The 23,612-nt window shown below is 36.4% G+C and overlaps 1 protein-coding gene and 1 long non-coding RNA gene across 2 annotated transcripts; both read right to left on the reverse strand.

Annotated features, from left to right (window-relative positions):
- Positions 1 to 5,808: 5,808 nt before the first annotated feature.
- Positions 5,809 to 7,452, reverse strand: LOC137736902 (cell number regulator 7-like). Its single transcript, XM_068476217.1, has 4 exons — positions 7,371 to 7,452; positions 6,337 to 6,408; positions 6,007 to 6,216; positions 5,809 to 5,864 (listed from the first exon to the last, which is right to left on the reverse strand). The coding sequence occupies exons 1-4, from the start codon at positions 7,450 to 7,452 to the stop codon at positions 5,809 to 5,811; spliced, it is 420 nt and encodes a 139-aa protein (XP_068332318.1).
- Positions 7,453 to 9,932: 2,480 nt separating this feature from the next.
- LOC137738429 (uncharacterized) lies at positions 9,933 to 12,924 on the reverse strand. Its single transcript, XR_011068910.1, has 5 exons — positions 12,670 to 12,924; positions 11,550 to 11,884; positions 11,296 to 11,354; positions 11,115 to 11,193; positions 9,933 to 10,503 (listed from the first exon to the last, which is right to left on the reverse strand). It is a non-coding gene; the product is annotated as an uncharacterized lncRNA (long non-coding RNA).
- Between the last annotated feature and the right edge of the window lie 10,688 nt (positions 12,925 to 23,612).

A 23,612-nucleotide genomic window follows, 5' to 3' on the forward strand; every position in this document is an offset into this window, starting at 1 on the left:
CCATGTAAAATCTAATCAAATGACTAACAAATATATTTTGCTAGAATGAATGTATTGATATTAATCTACTAACTTTATATAGAGAGTTCCCTATAAACAAGTAGCTGATCCTGCAATACGACTATACAAGAAAGGAAGGAAGTATATACATATTAATTACTGATTACACGCCTATTGTAGTCCCTTTATGATAGGGATTTTGATTGCTTTCAAACAATAATCCCAGCTTTATAATTTCTTTTGATGACATGTCGATTAACTTCTAACATGTATGGATTTCCCAGCTTCTAAATTTCTGTAATTATGAATTGGATTTGAGCGTGCTACATATGCGACCATATCGACAAATGCTAGGGAGACTAAATTTGCAAACTAAATGATGTGTCACCAATAGGAAATGAGCACCCTTATCAACGTTTAAGTAATAATCTAATCATCAACTTCTATATCATTTAGTTTACAAAATTTAATTTACAAATTTAGTCTCCCTAGCACTAGTCATTGGATAATGTTTTGGAGGTTGGTTTTATGTTGTCAAGCTAGATGCCATTTGCCTGATTGTATATTTGAAATTGGATTATCAGAACTTAGAAGTTCCAACTCACACATATAATAATAATTAAGGGACCGTTTAATAACCATTAGGTTTTTAGTTTTCATTTTTTGTTTCACTTTTTCTAAAATTGAAAATTGAAATCTTATTTTGTGATTACTTTTAGTTAAAATAAAAAAAAAAAAACAAAACAAAACTCAAAACTGCTTTTTTGAGTTCTCAAAATTTGGCCTTAAGCTTTCACCGTTTAGTTTTTATTTTTCTTTATAACTGAAAGTAGTTACTATTTTTGTTTTTCGAAAAAGTGAACATTGAAAACAATAATCCAAAAACAAAATGATTATTGCCCGACAACACATTCTTCCTGAGGAGGGAATATGGTTGTGGTTGTTTACTTGTTTCCTTCGTGGTCGAAAGAGTTGGGGGTTTTAAAGTTATCAGTGTTTTTTTTTCCCTCTCAATTTGAATACTTGCCCGACGAATGTGAATTCTTAGGGAAAAATATAAAGAATTTGTTAGGCAAACCCCACAATTCATCGAGCAATGTTAAAAAATTTCCCCGATTTTTTTTTCCTAGAAAAATCGAATCTCCCTCCAAATTTTGGGTTTGCTCAACGAACTCACCAAAATCTTATCGAGCAAAATGTTTTTCCCGCAATTTTTTTTTTCACCGAAAAGTTATCAGTTTGCAGTTTTTTAAGAACACTTACCCAACGCAATGGTTCGTTTGGGCAAAGATTTAAGTTTTGCCTGAGCAAACATTTTCGTCGGCCACTTTGGACAAAGCCGACTTGCCAGACGAATGATTAGTTGGCGGTGTTGTCGAGAAAGGTGTACTTGCCTGATTGAGTCTAGGATTCATTGGTTAAAACGTCTAACGACGAGTTTTGCCAACGACCTTTGCTCGACGGACGTCCGTCTCTCGTAAATATTAAGAGACGAATTGCTTCTTTAGAGGACGAACCCCAAGAGGTTTTTTCATAGTGCCGGGGGATAGACTTGGCATTCATGTTGTGTTTTTTGTGTTCTAGTCGTTTTCATGACGTACTCGATATCTTAACAGGTTATGTCGTGTAACACCCGTTAAAGTAAATATGAAATATGACCCGACCCGTAATCAATCCGTTAATATTATCAAGTAATATGACCCAACTCATTTTCTGTTAAAGAAAATATATTTTAAATCAATAAATAATGAAAATGAAAAACATAATTTGAACAAAAAAAATAGAAAACATAATACTAAATTAGTATATGCATACCACATTGTCACATAATTATTACTTCAAAACATTTAAAAAAAAAAAAACATTTGTCTTTCAAGTATTACATACCCCAAAATAAGAGCCTAATGAAAAAACATTAGTACATTACTACAAATTACCAAATGTTCAAGGATATGCAAAATAAAGAGAGTGGTGTTTCAAGATTGAGGATGCAGTCACGAGCATTTATATATGCTTTCACATTTTTCAAAATTATATATTAATGATTATGAACTTTATTTATTTTGAACCCCTTAAAAATACTATTCATGAGGGTTTGTATGGTTCTAAAAATTCAAACGGCGATGTACCCATCCTCAAAGCGTAGAGATGTGATCACGAGTGTTTGCCTATATTTTCATATTTTTTGCATTTGTAAATTAATTATTGCAATTTTTTAATGTGTTTGGTAGTTTAAAATTACTTGATAGGATTTGGATCCTCTCTTGAGCTAATGGAAAGGATCCTCCTCATCAATCATCGTGGGCCATTGAATTTTTATCCAACGGCTACAATCATTATAACTTTAAAGGGACCCCCCTGTTTGTAGCCATTGTATAAAAATCCAACGGCCCATGATGATTGATGAGGAGGATCCTCTCCATTAGCTCAGGAGAGGATCCAGGTTTTTAATTTTTAATGCGTTTTATATTTTTTTAATCTCACTCTTTCCCTATGGTATACTATTAAAATAAATAAATAAATAAAACTTAAACTTTTTTAAATTTATATCGAATAATCACACAATGATACATATTTGATGTACAATACATACATATCCATTATGGCTATTGTATTTTGTAATAAGTTTTTTTAATAGTTTAAAAAATTAAAACCATCAAAATAACATTTTTATTAATGTGTCGAAATGATTACCTACGTGTCATCCTCGTGTAAACCTGTTAAGGAACCGTTATTAACGGGTTCTTATCGTGTGACTTAATAACGACTCGATTAGTTATCGTGTCAACCCAAAACCCATTGCTTTCGTGTCGTTTACGTATTGTGTTAACGAGTTGTGTAAGAAATTGTCAAGTCTACTGGGGGCCACCTTTGGCCTTAACGTGGTCCACCCTTTCTTGGATGTAGGGGTGATTAGGCATGGGATCCCAAACTAAAAATAGGATCTCGATCCCAAACCAAAAATTTTCGGGGTGGGAATTTGAAGACCAATTCCAAACCAAAATTTCGGTATTTCCAAAATATTTTCGGTATTTCGGGATGATTTGGTATTCCCAAATTTTATACAAATTGAAATAGCAATTAGTCATACCAAGTTAAATTAACATGCAACCAAAATAAAATAGAGTAAATTACACAGAACTACCAAAACTATTGGTCATGAACAATTTCATACCTCGTCTTTAAAAAGTTTCAATGTCATACCTCATCTACGAATTTGTTACAATTTCATATCTTCCGTCAGTTGTCTGTCAATTCCTTCGTTAAATGCTGACGTGACACACTTTCTATTAAAAAACTAATAAAATATTATTAAAAACTAAAAAAAAAATCATTTAATATTTTTTAAATATTAAAATAATAATAAAAAAAACCCACCCATGTTCGTCTTCCCCCCCCCCTCCACCCCCTTCTTCCCCCACCCCTACAACCTAGAAAGAAAGAAGAAGAAGAAGAAATAAAAAACAACCCCTCTTCATCTTCCCCGACCCCCTATCCTGCAACCCACCCCTTTCTTCCCCCTTCCGTCTTCCCTTTCCCTCCTCCTCCACACCCACCCTCTTCCCTCCTTTACACACACCACTCCTTAAATCCACACCCTTTCCCCCCATTTTCTCCACCCGCGGAATCGGCGGAAGATGGGATCTTGGTTGCAGGGAAAGGGGGATCGGGGAAGATGAAGGTGGTTTTTTTTGTCTTTTTTTTCCTGGGTTGCAGGTAGTGGGTGTGGTGGAGGAGGGAAGGGGAAGACGGGAGGAGGAAGAAATGGGTGGGTTGCAGGGTAGGGGGGTCGGGGAAGATGAAGATGGTTTTTGTTTTTGTTTTTGTTTTTTTTTTTTCTTTTTCTTCGTTCTTTTTGGGTTGCAGGGGGTGGGGGGAGAAGGGGGTTGGGCAGTGGGGAAGACGAACATGGGGTGGGTTTTTTGTTTTCTTCTTCTTCTTCTTCTTCTTCTTTCTTTCTTTCTTTCTTTCTGGGTTGCAGGGGGTGGGGGGAGAAGGGTGTTGGGCCGGGGGGTGGGGGGGGGGGTGGGGGAAGATGAACATGGGGTGAGTTTTTTTTTTCTTTTTCTTCTTCTTCTTCTTCTTTCTTTCTTTTTGGGTTGTAGGGGATGGGGGGGTGGGGATGGGGTTTTTTTTAAAATTTTTTAATTTTAATAACTTTTCTTTAATTAATTATTATTTTAATAATTAAAAAATATTAAATGATTTTTTTTTGTTTTTAATAATATTTTATTAGTTTTTTAATAGAAAGTGTGTCACGTCACAAGCCATGTCAGCATTTAATGGAGGAATTGACAGACAACTGACGGAATGTATGACATTGCAACAAATTCGAAGATACAGTATGACATTGAAATTTTTAAAGATGAAGAAACTATTAATGACCAAATAGTTGAGGTAGTTCTGTGTAATTTACCCAATAAAATAAGTAACAAACTATCACATCCTGGCCCGGGGCGGATCACTTCCCGGGCCCGCTCCACCACCGTAGCACGATATTGTCCGCTTTGGGCTTACCATTCCCTCACGGTTTTGTTTTTGGGAACTCACGAGCAACTTCCCAGTGGGTCACCCATCATGGGATTGCTCTAGCCCCCTTCTCGCTTAACTTCGGAGTTCCTACGGAATCCAAAGCCAGTGAGCTCCCAAAAGGTCTCGTGCTAGGTAAGGATGAGAATATACATATAAGGATCACTCCCCTGGGCGATGTGGGATGTCACAATCCACCCCCCTTGGGGGCCCGACGTCCTTGTTGGCACACCACGGCCAGGGTTAGGCCCTGATACCAATTATCACATCCCGGCCTGGGGCGGATCACTTCCCGGGCCCGCTCCACCACCGTAGCACAATATTGTCCACTTTGGGCTTACCATTCCCTCACGGTTTTGTTTTTGGGAACTCACGAGCAACTTCCCAGTGGGTCACCCATCACGGGATTGCTCTAGCCCCCTTCTCGCTTAACTTCGGAGTTCCTACGGAATCCGAAGCCAGTGAGCTCCCAAAAAGCCTCGTGCTAGGCAAGGATGAGAATATACATATAAGGATCACTCCCCTGGGCAATGTGGGATGTCACACAAACCCAAAACAAAAAAATAAGTTAGAAATCTAATATGTTCAAAAACTAACAATACAATTTTTTGATATCGTGTTAGAGAAATAGACACATTTGTGGGAGGTTTGTACTGCCAAATGTGACAATAAAGGGTTACGGTTACTACTTGTAGACCAAACCAATTATATTGCTACTAGCAGTTAGTAACAATTCAAATGTGTGTGTGTGTATATATATATATATAAAATATTTATTTTCGGTTTGGTATGGGATTACCAAAAGATTGAGTAAACAATACCGAATCCCTTATCGAAATTTCGGGATCGGTTCAGTATTTCATCCCGAAAATTTCGGGAATTTTGGTTTGGGATCGGGATTTTTTTTGGTTTGGTTCAGGATTTTCGAGAATTTTTTCCAACCCTACTTGGATGTGTGTTAAATATATCAATAATGTCTCAAAATTGTATTGTTTAATATTATTTGAACAAGTCATTTAGTATAGTAAGATTTTTCTTTTCACTTATAACTAAGAAATCTTAAGATCAAATATTAAGTCTATCAAATTCATAATCATTCTCCCACTCCTTTATTATAAATATATTCATCACATTTTATTTGAACAGGAAAACGCGTTACACCCAAATATTATATTATTTTAATACATGACATACTTAGATTAAGAGTGCACACAATTTGTCAACATGCATGACTCATGGACACAAACCATTGGACCATCCTCCGCCAAGCGTTGGAGATCATTTGAACATGGAAGGAGGCACCTGTGGAGCAAAGGTTGGTGGCCCAACCCAACCTGCATTATACAAACAAACACAAATACTATTGTTATGTTTAATAGTTGATAAATTTAAGGTAAAATATATAACTACGTGCTTGGCGATGATATATATATATATATATATATATATATATTCGTCTAGTATTATATATAGAACCTGCGGCGGGATTGAATCCTCTATATTTGAGCTCAGCATGTTCTTGGCAAAGAGCACATGATTCGCAGCAGAAATGAACACAACAATCACAACAAGGCTCCTCAGGCAAACCATATTTTTGGCGTAATTTCTCTCTGTATATGCACGAGTAGAACCAATGGCACTGAATCGTCCACAACAACCCGTAGACTATGGCTTGGTTTACGCAAGCTAAAATCATAAAATACAACCCACAATCATGAATTAGTAACATAACATTGATGTAATCAATTTCCAATCATTGTTGTATACATGAATTTAGGTATTTTTATTGGCTCTTGTGACACTTACAGCTTTGTCCTTCGTCCACAGTTTCAGCAATTTGGCCGAAGGTGATGCATGGGAGAAAACATGCTATGCAACCTACATCACACGATCCATTAGTAACAACAATTGGGTTGGCTTTGTATACATATAAAATGAAGGGAAAATTGCACAAACACCATCTTGACTATTATTGGTGTGCTCAAATATAATCCAAATAAAAAATCTTGTCAATTTACCACCTCAACTCGTGTTTTAGTATGAATATACTACCTTCATTAATTTTCATTAAAAGTTGAGTAAATGAGTCATCTACAATATAAGTGAGTTCTTTTTTTAGGGTATTTTAGTCACTTAAGACCTCTAGCTAGATGACTTTAGAGTAAAATTCAGTTGACTAAAGCTTGTGAGACATCAAGAATTCATACCCGATGTTGTCTATGATTCTATGGGTCTTGGATTGGTGCAAATATACAAGAAAAAGTGCTATTTCTGCAACACAGGATGGGCGGGTATAACTTTTAACGAAGATTGACAATACATCTGCACTAAAATTGGATATGGGTGGTGAGAACCAGATACCCTTCGGACCCAAAGGAACTGAGTCCAATGATCAAATGATCCGGACCTTTGAAATTTGATCAAACGGTTACAGTTATTATAAATTTTAGATGATTCTGTTGTTTGTAGCCGTTAGATCAAATTTCAATGGTCCAGATCATTTAATGAGTAGACTTAGTTCCTTTGGGTCCGGAGGGATCCGGTTCCTCGGTGGTGAACTTGCAAAATTTTTCCGCAAAACTGCAGGATCGAAACATTATAAATAAGCACTATCTTTGGTGGCACATAATGAAGTTGCCAAAGCACCATCAGGGACTCGGTGTCATATAGTTAAGAAGTACGATTATTAGTGACTAAAAGTTTGAGCTACCTCATCCTATTTCACTCGCATCGATGACTATTTTGTACTGTTTTCTCTTAAGGCGAGCAAACAGTTGAATCTCATTAAATACAATGAACAAAAATTAATTTGTGCCATACAAAAAGAGTACATGTCTTACATGTAACAACATCTTCTCCGCAGCCACAAAGGCCACCGGACCACCTGGACTGCTGAGGTTGGTGGCCATAATCAACATTCATTTCCAAAAGTAATGCAGAAAGCTTAAGATCTCGTTTAATCAAATTTGAGAGAATTTAGTTTAGTGATTTTGATTACAAGGTTCCTAACATTTGGAATTTATACTCTCAGATATCTGGCTCCAGGTCAATTTAGAAAGATGCATTTGTCTCTGGGAAGTCCGGCTACGAATTGATTAATTGTATGTATGCTTTCTTCTACTGGTATAGCAGGCCATATATTATTAATTAAGGTAGTTGAAGTCAACTTTTTGTTTTTGTTTTTGTTTTATGTCCGTTGTAAAATTGTTAGAGCAATCGATCGAGAGTGACAATATGTATTGATCAACACGGATTGGCTTGTTGCTTACGGTAATGACAAGGTGTTGGATCCATTGTTGATTGCGTGAATCACTATGGACAAGTTCCCCGAATATTTAAGAATTCGTCCTATAAGTTTATCTTCTGCATCATATTTTCCCAAAAAAACCTGAACCCAAAATCGAAATATCCAATACCGAAGTATACCAAAAACCGAAAAATCAAAATAAAAAAATAACCGGAAGTTTTGGTATGATATTGGGTTTCCATTAAGCATTTGTTCAATAATCTCAAACCGAACTGAAAGAATTAATATTAGCCGTTGGATTTTGTTGAGATTGGATCTCAATCGTTTGTTTAAACTCAATTCTCTATCTACCTCACCTCAGTATCTCACTCCCTCTCTCTCGATTCCGACGCCTTCTCTTTCTCGACCTCTCTTTACTTTCTTCTCTAGCTGTCAAAACGCCAGCCACACCAGATCACAGTGATCACTAACCACACCATACTTTGCCCTCAATTGCAGTGCAAGCGTGAAAAGCTTGACCCTAGACCTCTTTCCCCCTCTTCGCTCGAACCAAATAACCACCACCACGTCGTCAGCTCTCTCTCTCTCTCTCTCTCTCTCTCTCTCTCTCTCTCTCTCTCTCGACACCCATCTGGGTATGCTCTTCTCCATGAGAGGATAAACTGTCAGGATATCCAAATGTGGATGGGTTCGGTTGCTCCAGTGTAACTAGCTGCAAGACAATCTATGTCGGCTTTCTTATAATTAGCCTCAATAGTCTCTTCCTGGATCCCTAAACTAAACTTTGGTAACTAAATGATTTTGGTACGCGGCCTAATCCGCATGAATCCAAGCTTCTTTACATGGAGAAGCATAAGTGCAACACATTCCCTAAACTGCGGCCCACGAATGCCCACACAATTGCACATGCATGTTTGCTGTAACAAGTTAGCGATTTTTGCGTTCATACAGAACTCTACTGTTGGATCAAATTCGCGTACCGCCGTGAAGAGTGGTGATGCATGAATCTGTTTACCTGCAAAATAGTAAACAATCGTAAGTAGCCAAAGATTGGAGGGTGTGTGCCAAGAAAAGGCTCTCTGGTGGTCAAGTTAATAAGCAATATTATGAGACTCAACCTGTAGACAAGAGAATAAGCATGCGATAATTGTGTCACCATAGATGAACCCTAATATTTATATCAGTCGTGATAAAGAACTTTTATGATAGAGAATTCGTACTGAATCGGAAGAATCCCAAATGATATCTAGGAAATAAATATTGCATCCACTTAGGAGTGTGATTATTTGATGCACACGCCAAACCTTATATTGTAAGGACTCCAAGAATATAGGAAACCTGCTAATTCCTTGATGGGTTAGGTTTTTGTATCATGCGGAACAAGTATGGTCAATCTCAGGGAAGTTGTCGGACTTCACCAAGTGCACCAAAATTGGATGCTGGTTGCATCGCTGCTCCGTTTATTTAGCTTTGTTGGGAAGCTGTTAAGTCCATGACTAGACTTCCAAGGTGTTTATATTCTAATCAGTCTTCCTCCGGCCCTAGAAATCATGTTCCCATAATTACCCTTAACTATGTATCTGAAAAGGACTTGTGACATATGGCATCTTGGCTTTGTAACCCGCTCATTTTTTACGTTCCGGATTCGGACATGCTGGCTTCACTAGTACAAAAAATATTTTGGGTGACGTAGGTCCTTCGTCGCGCAAAGTCAAAAAAACGTCGCGCAAAAATTTGCGTGACGAACATTCGTCGCGCGACGCGTGTCGCGCCACGCCTGTGAAAGAAGGTTTTGCGTGACGAAGAAGTTACATGCGTCGCGCAAAGAGTCTTTGCGTGACGTAGTACCATGCGTCACGCAAAGTGGGTTTGCGTGACCTTGGTGTGCGTCACGCAAAGTGGGTTGGCGTGACCTAGGTTTGCGTCACGCAAAGTGGGTGTGGGTTGGCGTGACCAAGGTCTGCGTCACGCAAAGTGGGTTGGCGTGACCTAGGTTTGCGTCACGCAAATTAAATTTTTATGTTTTTATTTTTTTTTAATTTTTTTGACAAAAATATTTTTGATTTAATTTTTAATAAATATTGTAATTCAATTCTAAACAATAAACAATAAACCAAGAAAAAATTTAATTATAAACCATATGAAAATATGCATACAAGATGTCTAAACAAAAAAAGAAAAAACTACAACAAGTAGTGTTCTAGGTTTGAAAACTACTGGGTATCGGGTAGGTGAGGTGGCTGGGAGGTCGAAGGTGGTGTAAGATCAGGTGCTGGCAGCTGGATTTGGAGACCGGACACCGCTAAGGCTTGTACAATCATACTCACCAGGGTTAGGAATAATTAATATTTGCCCATCTTATAGAGCAAAATGATAACCATACCCAAATTTTCTTCTCATGTACACTCATGATTAATTTTAATCATAATTTTCGTTTAATCAATTCAGTTTCGGTGACTTAAATAAAAAGAGGTGTGTAGGAGAGAAAAATTAATGATGTGTGGTTATCATTGTGCAAATATGTTCTAGGCCTGCATTTGCTTTTACCAATTGTGCAAAGATCTATATCATGAAATAATAAAAAATTTAAAAAAAAAAAAAAAAAGGTGCACGAATACCTTTCTCGGCTAGTGTTGAAGTGTTCTTTTTCTTCTGGTTGGAAAAGTTGAATTGTTGTTAAGTCTGCTGCTCAACAAGATTTCCTTCAGAACGGGGTTGTTTATATCCTGCAACCACACGGTGTAAAATAAGTTACTTGAAAGAGAACAGCATCTTCCAAAACATTGTTAAACCACCGATCTATTCATTTAGAGAAACATGAATGAGATGTAATAAGAATTTGACAATGGAAACATATTCGACTTGTCTGATGCAGATTTGAAATCATTTTAACTTAGTACCAAATCCTATTTCTAATCATAGAAGCCCTATATGACCCAAACTAGTTAAAACCAAACCAAAGCCAATTAAAGGAGTAATCTCAGCCACTGTTTAAAAGCAATATGGACCACTGGATCATTCAGTTAGTAAAGATACTTCGATGGCTGTAGAGCGAAAGCTAGGCTAAGATATTTGTCAGGATCTTTCAAAGTTATCTTTGGCTTATTTTGTTTATTATCATGAGCATTGAATCAATTAAATCCATACAATATTTTTATGAGTTTAATATTGACTCAAGCAATTTGCCATCGTCCAGAAAAAGCTCACAGATGCTGATAATAAAGAGTGCGGCCAACTATATTTAGGGACTTTTATCTGACTTACAATATTTAATTAAACCTGATGCATCAGTAAGATTATGTTTATGTCTATCAACTGACTTCCAAAAATGTATTACCTTGGGGCATGGATTCCAAGAACTATAAAAGGAAGTGAAGTGAGCACATTCACGAATGTTTCTGTAACACTCTGATCACCTGATAAAACGGGAAAATATGTAAGCAAATATTTGTTTGTCATGCAAGAAATTGGATTGCAAACCAGATGAAGATTAAAAAATGCTTTTATATCTAAAATACCTTGAATGCAGCAGCCCTGGATGGGCTTCAAGCATGGCGGTCTTTGCTGCCACACTCGCCTGAAAACAAGTAGACAAAGTTAAATAAGTATTTGAATGTAGCATGACATCAAGACTGCAGAAATTCATCACAATTATCTTAAATAAATATTATTCATTGCTTAGTCTTGTCCTGTTGATGGGAACTATGCATAATCCAAAATATTAATAGCGTATGTTGATAAACAAGTCTCATTAATTAGGTTTCTCACTCACTGCATAAAAAGCTGCTGATTTGCTCCAAAAGGTGAGGTTCCACAAGTTTATATCATTCTTCAAGAGGAAAACTAAGGAAATATTTAAGATGGGCCGACTATACGATGATAGCCACAACAACAGTAGTAAGTCAGATAAAAGTCCCTAAATATAGTTGGCCGCACTCTTTATTATCAGCATCTGTGAGCTTTTTCTGGACGATGCCAGCTCCTCTCTTTTGATAGTTTTTTAGCTTTGAAGAAATCCACAAACTTATATTGTGGCTTGGCAGTACTCTGCAGAAGCAGCAGAGCCGCAATGAGCTCTAGAGTTTGAGCTCCAAGCAATGATATTGCCTGCACTACCAAAAAATAAAAAATAAAAGATCAATCGACAGTGTGCAAACTGCATACTTACTAATGCAAAATCAAGCTTTTTAAAATTGAGAATTGCAAACAGTTCCATGTGCTTTCATAGCCATGCTCCCTTGAAACAAAATGAAGCATAGTTTGATGCAAACAGCGGAAAGGATAAGCTAATTGATTACGCAGCGGTTCATCTTCATCATCCTCTATTCACAGCATATGCCAATCCATATCAAAGCAGAAAGTTGAACAACTTTTACATCCAACCCCTAACAGACTACACCTACACTAAAATGCTAAATCATGAAAAGGGAAAGAAGATTGACTGGCTTTTTGCGCACTCTTACCTGTATATCACAATCTAACACATATAGGCGAGTGATTCATTAAAGATACTTCGATGTAGCAAAATATATGCATCCAGGTTTCTGATTGCGGTCTTGTTTTTGGGAAGCTTACCTTTGGTTCACTAAATATGATAACAAAAACCAGAAAACGAAGGCAGATAAGTAACAAGTTTATTCTGCCAACCTTGGGGCCAACGACTCTATCAGCAAGTAAGGAAGTTAGGAAAACCAACATGAACAGAAACCCAAATCCTACGACAGATGCCAACAACAATCAACCCAACATACAAATTCAATCCTAACCCATCAACAATCGAGTGCGCGTGCAGCAAAATCACAAACCCTAATCGTAGTGAAACCCTACAATGAACTGCAATTTCACCCTAATCCCTAAATAACAAAAACCCATCGCAAATCACAAACCCTTACCTTGATTTTGGGACTTGATTCCCGTCGGCTTCGAGATTCGTGTGGCTACCCGTCGTTTAGAACGAGAAGAAAGAGAGAAGTCTATGGGAAAGAGAGAGGGAAGACAAGTCTGGGTTAAAGATTTGGGGATCAAGGTTGCGAAGAGGAGAGATGAGCAAGAGGGAAGAGATAGAGGAGACGCAGGACTTTACTCCTGCAATTTGATTTGCAATTTGAGCGAGAGGAAAGTCTGCAATTTAAGCAAGAGGAAGAGGAAAAGAGCTCTGCAATTTGAGGAAAAGAGGATAGGATACATGGTTGCAAAACTTGGAAAATTTGAAAAAAAGCGCCTATTTTTCGCTGTGGAGTGCCAAAATTATCAATTCGCGTGACGTAGGTATACAATTCGACGTCACGCAAGGTGGTTTTGCGCGACGATTAAAGCATCGCGCAAGGTTTTTTTTTTTTTTTTTTTAAAAGTATTAAAAAAATTACCAAAAATGTGTTTGTATATGCTTCAAGATCGCATACGCCAAAAATAGGAAAAAAAAAACATTTAGAGATCAAGTAACGCGACAAAACTTTTCGACGGTTATAAATGAAAAATAACAATTTAACGGTAGTTTTAACTCCGATTTTGATGATTTTTTACAGCTACACTCCTTGACCCTATATGAATACAATGAACTAATTCGATCGTCAATTTAAAGTATTTACACAAGTGGATACCACAAAATCTTATGTTATACTTAATGAAAGTATTAATAAACTCTTAAGTGTTAGTAAATCTAACATTTTGATGGGAAACACATTGTACGAAACTAGTTTCAACGATCCAACCGTCAAACTTGTTTGTATATGCTTCGAGATCGCATACGCCAAAAATAGGAGAAAAAAAACATTTAGAGATCAAGTAACGCGACAAAACTTTTCGACGGTTATAAATAAAAAATAACGATTTAACGGTAGTTTTAACTCCGATTTTGATGATTTTTTACAGCTACACTCCTTGACCCTATATGAATACAATGAACTAATTCGATCGTCAATTTAAAGTATTTACACAAGTGGATACCACAAAATCTTATGTTATACTTAATGAAAGTATTAATAAACTCTTAAGTGTCAGTAAATCTAACATTTTGATGGGAAACATATTGTACGAAACTAGTTTCAACGATCCAACCGTCAAACTTGTTTGTATATGTTTCGAGATCGCATACGCCAAAAATAGGAAAAAAAAAACATTTAGAGATCAAGTAACGCGACAAAACTTTTCGACGGTTATAAATGAAAAATAACGATTTAACGGTAGTTTTAACTCCGATTTTGATGATTTTTTACAGCTACACTCCTTGACCCTATATGAATACAATGAACTAATTCGATCGTCAATTTAAAGTATTTACACAAGTGGATACCACAAAATCTTATGTTATACTTAATGAAAGTATTAATAAACTCTAAGTGTTAGTAAATCTACCATTTTGATGGGAAACACATTGTACGAAACTAGTTTCAACGATCCAACCGTCAAACTTGTTTGTATATGCTTCGAGATCGCATACGCCAAAATGTGTATAATAATAAATTTAAAATGTGTATAATAATAAATTTAAAATTTAATGCAATGACATTAAATAAGATATCTATAAAACAAAAATATAATATGAGTTTGAATTCAGTACACATTAAGAGACTAAAATCAATATACAATCTGACACCAGATTTTTATTAAATTTTAATCGTCTTAAAAGATTAAAGTTCAAAAATACAATTCTCGACTTGCCAATCTATTTGTTTACAAACACATGGAATTGAAAAAATTTAGCTTGTTAGTTACTAACACGTGGATCAGGAATTTAGCTTGTTAGCTTGTTAGTTGTTGCGGGTGTGCTGCATGCTGCTTCCTTGGCCGGAATCTGCTCCTTCACTCCCACCACAGGTTGCTGTGAACAAACATAAGTAAATACATAGAACTCTGAATAATTTAGCCTATGTGGACATATACACCTGATCCAAATGAAGTCGTTGACCCAAACTGACTAAGTAAAGTCATTGACTTTGCATGACGTATGTGGCGTCGCGCAAAACAGCTTTGCGCTTTTGCGTGACGCCACATACGTCACGCAAAGATCTTTTGCGCGACGTAAGTGCACGTGCGTCGCGCAAAGCTGTTTTGCGCGACTCACGTAGCCCTGCGTCACGCAAAGTCAACAGAAAAAGCTGTAAAGCTTACTTGCTTTAGCGCCAAAATCTTGCGGGACGCACAAAACGTCGCGCAAACTGCAGTCGCGCAAAGGCCATTTGCGCGACGTTTTGTGTTTAACGTCACGCAAACATACTTTGCGCGACGTATTTAGCTGCGTCGCGCAAGTTTTCGTCGCGCAAACATGTTTTTGTACTAGTGCTTGAAGTTCACGGCGCGTAGGTAGTAATGACGAGGGATGTCATGTTGTTTGTGCACATTTAACAAGGGGTGGCTCTTTGCATCATCAAGTGGCTTCAACCCATGAATCTCTAGGCGAGGCTTCTAGAATTCGAGTAGCTCCTCTTTAAATACCTTAGGCTTGGCTCTATTTCTCAAAGTCCTTCATTCTGAGTTCCAAGCATCAACATGAATCTCTTGTTTCTTTTATGCCCAATATCCACTTTAAGCCTTCGATGATTAGGATATGTTACCAAGGATTTTCCACATCCTTATTCACTCTTGTCGAGAAAGATCAAGTAAAATATGGATGAGCCACAACCTTTCAATAGCTAAACTCGCTTCCTTTAACGGGACCCGCAATCTCCATACTTTGCTCCACAACCAAAAATGATGTCTTCCTCATAGTCTTCGCATATGGGTTCAATTTTGTGGAGAGTATTACGATCCTTGAGAGTGTTCTTCTTCATTAGAGCCGTCTTAGTGTTTTATTAAAGTAGCATTCTTTTTTATCGACCTAAAGGTAGATTAAACCTTATTAAAGTTGATAATCCTGTCGAAATCAACCCTTTTATCATCCTTAGGAAACTTTTTGTGCTAAGAGTAAGGGCATGTCTCCCCCAAAGAATTGTACTCTTTTTTCCTTATATATGCGTTCTTCAACAAAGTTGAGGTTGTACTTCAAGATTCAGTGTGAACCTGATAATATCTTAGCACCTAGAAAATAAATAACATCATTAAGTGGGTAATTATTCTATATCTTTAATTTTGAGGTCAGTGACGGATCCAAGAAATATTATTTGGGGGTCAAGGGTAAAAATGTAAACATTTCTTTGACTAATAAATAGCCCTACAAATTAAATCATAATTCCATCATTTATAATTCATGAAATAAATAAAATTAAAAATTGCAATTGTTCATTACAAGCGACAATAGTTCACGATGCGATTTCATATTTGAAAATGCTGATTATAGCTTCATTATCAACACAAGAAAAAAAGTTTAAAGATCTAAAATTTGGTAAAAATTAGAATATTAAATATTTGGGTTTTATATATGTCTAGACTGGAAGCTTAAGTTCTTTTTATTTTTTTAAGTGGCCATGTCTTATTATATATAAAATATATATATATATAATAACTTGTTTTTGCTGCATGCAAAGCTGCGCATCAGCAACAAAGGAGACTTTTTATCAGCAGCAAAGGAGCTGCAAACAATGCCTTGCCCTACCCTACTCAATGTTCTTTATGGTATTTCATCGAGCAGTAGGAGGTCATATCTCAAGGGCAATCTAAGCTTTGAAGGACAACACATAGATCTTGAATGGAGGTTTGTCAAAATTAGAAGGGTCAGCTGACCCCTCCTGCCTCTTAGTGGATCCGCCCGTCTAAGGTCATGTGTTTGTTCGTCCATTTTTCAATATTTTTTCAATTATTATTTTTTTGAATCTCAATATGAGGGTATATATCCAATTAAAAAAAAATGCATTGACTCAATATAATTTAATACTTTTACAAAAACAATACGTATTGGATTTCACATGCGTATTTGAAGATTTAGATGCTAGCTACTTCATATAATCCATTTTTTTTGTCAAGCACAAATCCAGAATGACCTTGTGGAGTTTCGATAGTCAACCAGAGAGAGGCAATTTGGCATCCACTAACCAATAACCACGCAGGCTTTAATTTCTAGATACAAATCATAATGGATTACGCACCATTTTGTGACACCGTAGTCTACCTAAAACAGTACTACTCAGCCACGCCAAGGATTAAAAGTAAACAGAACAAGCTAAAACCAAGAGAGAGAGAGAGTGAGCCACCACCTAATTGGAATGATTAAAAAAAGAGGAACTTTAATGAAAAACTCCCGGTATTGTTTACTTTAATGAAAAATTACATGTTTTATATTAAAAAGTCAATCCTGGTACTATTCACTTTATCCTTTATTTTGTATTTATCATTAAAACTTAAAATTTTTAAACTCTTTTAATTAATTTTCCTTTAAAAAAAGGGGAGAGTTCATAAAAGCTAGCATTAGTGGAGGGTGCATTTAGCTATTAGGTTATAAATTAAAGTACATTTCGAATGGAAAGGTGACTTAGAAAGGCCTTGGTGTACGTCGTTACCAAATTGAAATTGGTCTCTACTCTCCTCTTCTCTCGTTGAAAGTGGACACTCAACCAGAACAACTATAGTTTGTTAATTATATGTCAAGCAGCCATTTAATATTACAGTTTAGTGATATTCATTTTCATTTATAAATGAGTGGTCTTAAGTTCGATTCTCCTCAAAGACGAAGTTGAACCACATTATTACTAGTTATTGTGAGACTAAGCCTACTCCCTTCTTTTAGTGTTGATAGTATCGTTTGTTAAAAAAAAATTTATATGCGAAGCATTTGGTTGTGAAGGTTGCAAGAAGCAACCAATGTATCTTATGGTAAAAATAGGGGTAACATTTTTCATCTAGATTAGGTTAATCTACGCCAAGGAAAATGGCCAGACCTAAGCCTTGGTCCTAAATTCTTCAAATTGTGTACGGACCATTATCCCCATGTAAATTAAATTCCAACAAAGGATTCTTCGTAAGGAAATAAAGGGAGCGTCCAACCTAGTGCCATCTAATCCGATCCGTCTATATTTAGTAGTCTCAATTATTATTTAATATAGGTAAACGAATATAGTATTCTCGATAAAAAATAAAATGCTAATCAAAATGTTAAACTTTACTCCATTTGACTATTTTTTTAAGAACGATCTACAATATTTGAAGGAATGCCTAAAATATGAATAGTACTGGATTAGATTGCAAGGACAATTGCCAAATGGTATCTTTCTGTTCATCTTGAGAATCAGATCTTTCTAATCGAGGAAATCGAGGAAAGATCTCATTATAATTTATCCAAAAGACTAGGCAGTCTTATACACTCACTAGACCAGGGGGAAGATGGGCTCTCACAAAAAAAAAAAAAAAAAAAAAAAAAAAAAAAAAAAAACAGGTTTCGTAAGGTGAAAAAAAAAGATACTTCTCAAGAACAGTCCTCTAAGATTCTCATTTCACCTTTTTCTGAAACGAAATAACCTGGACACTAATCAAATCCCCTAAGGCAGTTGACCTCACGTGTCATCCGGTTTCCGGGACAGCCCTTAAATCCATATATATATGCCAATCTTTGGCTTAAATTACTTTACAGCAAAATGCTAACCTGCATAATGCCTTTATCATAATAAACTTGTGGTTGCTAGCTCGTCATAGTGGGGAAACACAGAGAAGTTAAAAATGTATGTTCCGACGTCATCCACACCCATGAAGTAATAAGTGTTGAGCAAAATGGTTCTGCAGGATTGATCAAGAAACCCCACTAAACCAGCGTCTTTGTCCCTTCTACTGTAGAAAACAACTTCCCAATAGTCTCGGATCCTGATCTAGGGTTCCTCAGTTCCTAGTTGGTAGAGTGAGTGTATATCATGCATATGGAATCTATACATGTACACACACACACACACACAAGCATGTTCCAATGGGCCAAAAAGAGCCACGTCCAGTCCACGTACACTACTTATTCTTGTGTTCTACATCGGAAGGTGAATAAGAGGATGATTAATTTACGAACCACTAATTAATGATGCTTAATCAAATGCAAAGATCTCTGATACGATCTGTATTGACGTCATTTATACAAAACTTTACTTAATGCAGGTAGATGCCATCCCACTAGCATTGTATATCTTATCACCAGCAAGTAGCAACATTACCCTACAACAACCGGCCATATTTACACCACATGTACTTGGAGCATAGAAGTAACTCATGGATTGACAAAATTTCAAAATGTCAAAGTCATTCAATGATTAAGATTCAATAACAGGGAGTTGCTATAAGCACTTTAAAAACATTATTCTGCATTCCTCAGTAGTTGCTAATGAAAAAAGAAGTGCATAATAACTTTTTTAAAGTGTTAATAACAATTTTCTACAAATAATCAGTATATCATGTTGACTGAGGACGAGTTTCTCTCCCGATCCTCGCAAAGTGAGGAGCCTTATAACTTGGAGTCGCCCTTTTTAATCAATATAAAATGTTGACTGGTGAATGAAAAGAATTACAACCTCACGCACGCACGCAATTAGAGGTGGATGCAACAAGCTACAAAATGAGCAATGTACAACCTGCGGGTTGGTGTCTAACCCTAGGATGGTTCTCATAAATTTCTAACTGATTGCATTTTAATTTTGGGAACAACATCTCAGGAAAATATTTTCTTACCATGTCGTAACGTAAGATATTAATATTGATAGATTGTAAATATAAATCTTGACCAAGCGCCAATTTTCCGTTTGACGATGTAAAATTTTTCCAACATAAGCGAATCATTTATTTTACCATCAATCTGTCAACTTAAATATGAGAATTCATCAATCACTAGTCCTGATGACGAGAGACGTATCATTACATCTGCCAATTCCTATCTAACCAAAGATTCCCAAATCCCTACTCAGAACCATGAATCTGGGCATATATGCTGTTAATGCTATGCGCCTTGCAGAGGATAAGTCAGCAATAACTAATGCTTACTAGCTAGCTAGCTAATAATACTGGAGAACATGGAAGATCCAGGTTCCACACATTTAACTGATTTAGGTTCTGTTATAAGTGCCTTCTCGTACCCCAATTATGCTTCACCAATATATTTCTTGACATGGGAATATTCTCAAAATTGATACTTTTGCACTAATTTATATTGTTTTTATCTTTAGGCATTCAATACTTGACTTATGCCAAAAAGAAGTGGAAAATGAACTTTTTGGGTGTCTAGAGTAATTTCAATGGAGCAAGAGACTAATTAACTATACCATGATGCTGGAAAATAAAAAGGAAATTATTTTAGGGATATGATTTAATTAGTGATTTTATATGATTTAATTAGGTTTGATATGATTTGATTTGGTCTAGGTTTCCTTCCCTTGTTAACAAATGATTGTTTTCATTTATTTCCTAGTATTGCTCCTTTGTAATCTTATAAATACCTCATGATGGAGAAGAGTATTGAAGTTATATTTGAGAATTGTGATATTGCATAGTTCGATTCTTGGTTGAACTTTGCTGTGAGTGGTTCCCTGTGAGTGCACGAAGCTAATTTTCTTCGTGCACCCACATGCCATGAACTTGAGGGTGAAGATTGTCTATGATTGTTAGAAGAAGATAAATTTCGTTGCCATGAAGAAGAATAAAGAGAAGAAAAGTGCGTGGTTTCAATGCCTTGGAGGAAAGAGATTAGAAGAAAAAGAAAGTCTTGTAAGGTAGGATACGTTTCCTATCATGAAGGCTTTTGGGTTTTGTTTTATTTTTTATTTTTTTTTAATTTAGTTTGATTATGAGTTTGAGGAAGAAGAAAAAAATGAAGGATGAAACAAAAGATTGAAGAAAAAGAAAAAGATTTGGTGATTGGGGCTTTTGAAAAAGGCGTTAGTTTCAGTTGAGATTTCGAAAAGATTAGCATTTGTTCCAATTGGACTTTCAAAAAGTGGCGTTAGTTCCATCATATCAAAAGATTTATTTATTGGGCTTTTGAAGAAAGATGTTAGTTCCAATTGGGTTTTCGAAAAGATTAGCATTAGTTCTAGTTGGGCTTTCGAAAAGAGGCATTAGTTCCAAGGATTATGCTTTGTTCGTCGAGCTTTCAAAAAGAGACGTTTGTTCTAGTTGGGCTTTCGAAATGATTGGCGCTAGTTCTAGCTGGGCATTCGAAAAAGAGGCATTAGTTCTGACGAATTGTGATTTCTTGAGCTTTTGAAAAGATTGGCATTAGTTACAGCGTATCAATGAAGATTTCCTTCTTGGCAAACTCATGATTTCACACCATGAGTTTGAGAGGGGGGGGGGGTGTTGGAAAATAAAAAGGAAAGTATTTTAGGGATATGATTTAATTAGTGATTTTATAAGATTTAATTAGGTTTGATATAATTTGATTTGGTCTAGGTTTCCTTGTCTTGTTAACAAAGGATTGTTTTGATTTATTTTCTAGTATTGCTCCTTTGTAATCTTGTAAGTGCCTCCTTATGGAATAAAGTATTGAAGTTATATTTGAGAGTTGTGAGATTGTAGAGAATTCTAAATTTATCCTAAACCCTTTATTTTCAACTCAAGACATATGCATTACAATAAGAAGATGAAACCGAGTGGTTTTGGAGATCAAATGGACATGGGAATACTATTCAATGGATTTTAGGAGAGATATAATTATTTGTTTTTATTATTTTCGTTTATTTTATTTTTATTTAGTAAAGACTTAAAGTGCATTAGGTAGGATTTTAGTGGGATTTTAATTAGATTTTAGTAGGAATGATTTTCTTGCCGTGGGTTTAACTTTTATATAAGGAGATTCATTCTCCTTGTGAAGGATGGAGCCAACAAATTGACCATTGTTATTATTGAGTTTTTCTTCCTTACTGAGTATTGAGATTCTTGGGAAGTTATGGATTAGAAATTCAGTGGACGAATCTTCTAGATCAAGTTACGTAAGGTTGTCGACCCTACGGTTGACCATGTTAATTGACAGTTGACTTTTGGTTAAATGTCCCAAATTATAAATAGTGAAATTATATTATTGGAGACCCGATAAAGTTTAGCGGGCTTATTACAATAAATGGGTCATCCTGAGGATGTGTACCTCAGTGTCTGTGCAAGTGGTACCTTACTGTGATATGCATGCTTATTGGGCTTCTAAATGATACAAATGATATGTATTACTACTCGTATGATAAAATGAGCCTAGAACTATGATAGAAGTATTTCATAGAATTTGTATGTACATATGATTAGATATTCATGGTCTTGTGGAATCAATAGTGTGTTTGTTAGCAATTATAATTCATGTTGATTTTGATGCACGTTGTGTAGATATGACTGCACCATGTAGCAATGTGGCACATAGGTGGTGCTGCTTGGTTAATCCGCATTAGGGGACCACGTTATGTAATGTGTGTACATGGTCCTGCTTGGTTAATTTGCAGGGACCATACACATTATAGGGGTGACCTTGCTTGGTTGTTTCACATTAGGGTGTCACTGTATACCTGGTTACATGGTGCTCATAGGTGGTACTGTTTGGTTAATTCGCACTAAGGGAGTACGCCATTTGATTCATGCTTATGATCCTACTTGGTTAATCCACATTAAGGGACCATCATAAGGGTGATTCTGCTTGGTTAATCTACATTAGGGCCTAGTCGATTTCTCTATTCCATAGGTGATCCTACTTGGTTAATCTGCATTAAGGGATCACATTATTGGATACATGCCTATAGTTTTGCTTAGTTAATTCGCATTAGGAGACCTTACACATCATAGAGGTGACTCTGTTTGGTTAATCCACATTAGGGCGTCACTGCCTATTTGATTTCTCTGTTCCATATGTAGTCTTGCTTGGTTAATCTGCATTAGGGGACCATACAAAACATATGGTGACTTTGTTTGGCTAATTAGCATTATGGGGTCACTGCTTATTCAATTTCTTTGTCCCATAGGTGGTCATTCTTGGTTAATCTGCATTAGGGGACTATATGCATCATAGGGGTGGCTGTGCTTAGTTAATCTGCATTAGGGGGTCATTACCTATTCGATTTTTGTGTCCCCTAAGTGGTCTTACTTGGTTAATCCGCATTAAGAGACCGCAATATTAGATACAGGCTTATGGTCCTACTTGGGTAATAATTATTAGGGGACCATACGCATTATAGGGGTGACTCTGCTTGGTTTATCCACATTAAGGGTCATTGCCTATTTGATGGGTGGCTATGGTTCTGCCTGGTTAATCCGTATTGAATAACCACATATATTCTAGAGTGGATTTCATTGAATGGTCCAGATGCCCTGCTTCGCCTCGATTCTGTTAAGTGGTCCAAAATCAAATTCTAATCGAGAATCCGTTGAATGGTCGAGATACCCGTTTCGCATCGATTCTGTTGAATAGTCCGATATAGAATTCTAATCGGGATTTCGTTTAGTGGTCCAGATACCCTGTTTCGCCTCGATTTTGCTGAGCGATCCAAAATTGTATTGTATTCGAGATTCCATTCAGTTGGTTCAGAGATAGATTCCCAGAAATCTTTATGATTCCTTCGTGTTGCTCTAGCCCTAAGTTTCTACATGTTATGAATAAAATATTTGAGAACCTTTGTGTTTTGAATTAGAAAGGCCCACGAATGTCTAGGTGACTTATTCGGGATTTCCTGTAAGATTATTCATAAGTTTTTAAATTATGGTTTATGATTGATTTATATTTTTCAAGTATGTCGATAAGTATGGTTAAAGACTATTGCTTTGCATCATTGGTTCATAGAAATGTTAAATGTTGTTGAGTGTGGCAGTGCTCTTGGTTATGAACATTCTTTCTCGCGAGGTCACGCGTCCCATTTCCTGTATGAAGAGGTAGACTAGAATGGATGTGAACTAAGTGTGTTGATTGAGACTATGCCACACCTTATGTGGGTGAGTGGGAGATGTAGGAGTAATCTTATGGGATAAATAA

The sequence above is a fragment of the Pyrus communis genome, chromosome 6 (assembly GCF_963583255.1).
Source record: "Pyrus communis chromosome 6, drPyrComm1.1, whole genome shotgun sequence".
Classification (NCBI taxonomy): Eukaryota; Viridiplantae; Streptophyta; class Magnoliopsida; order Rosales; family Rosaceae; genus Pyrus; species Pyrus communis.

What these genes read in the sequence shown, in the direction of transcription:
- LOC137736902 (XM_068476217.1), bottom strand. Translation starts at nt 7,452, where the DNA reads ATGAATGTTGATTATGGCCACCAACCTCAGCAGTCCAGGTGGTCCGGT. An exon ending in CGGAGAAGATGTTGTTACAT is followed by an intron (nt 6,409 to 7,370) that starts GTAAGACATGTA and finishes CGTGTGATGTAG; the next exon opens with GTTGCATAGCATGTTTTCTC. An exon ending in TGTGGACGAAGGACAAAGCT is followed by an intron (nt 6,217 to 6,336) that starts GTAAGTGTCACA and finishes TTATGATTTTAG; the next exon opens with CTTGCGTAAACCAAGCCATA.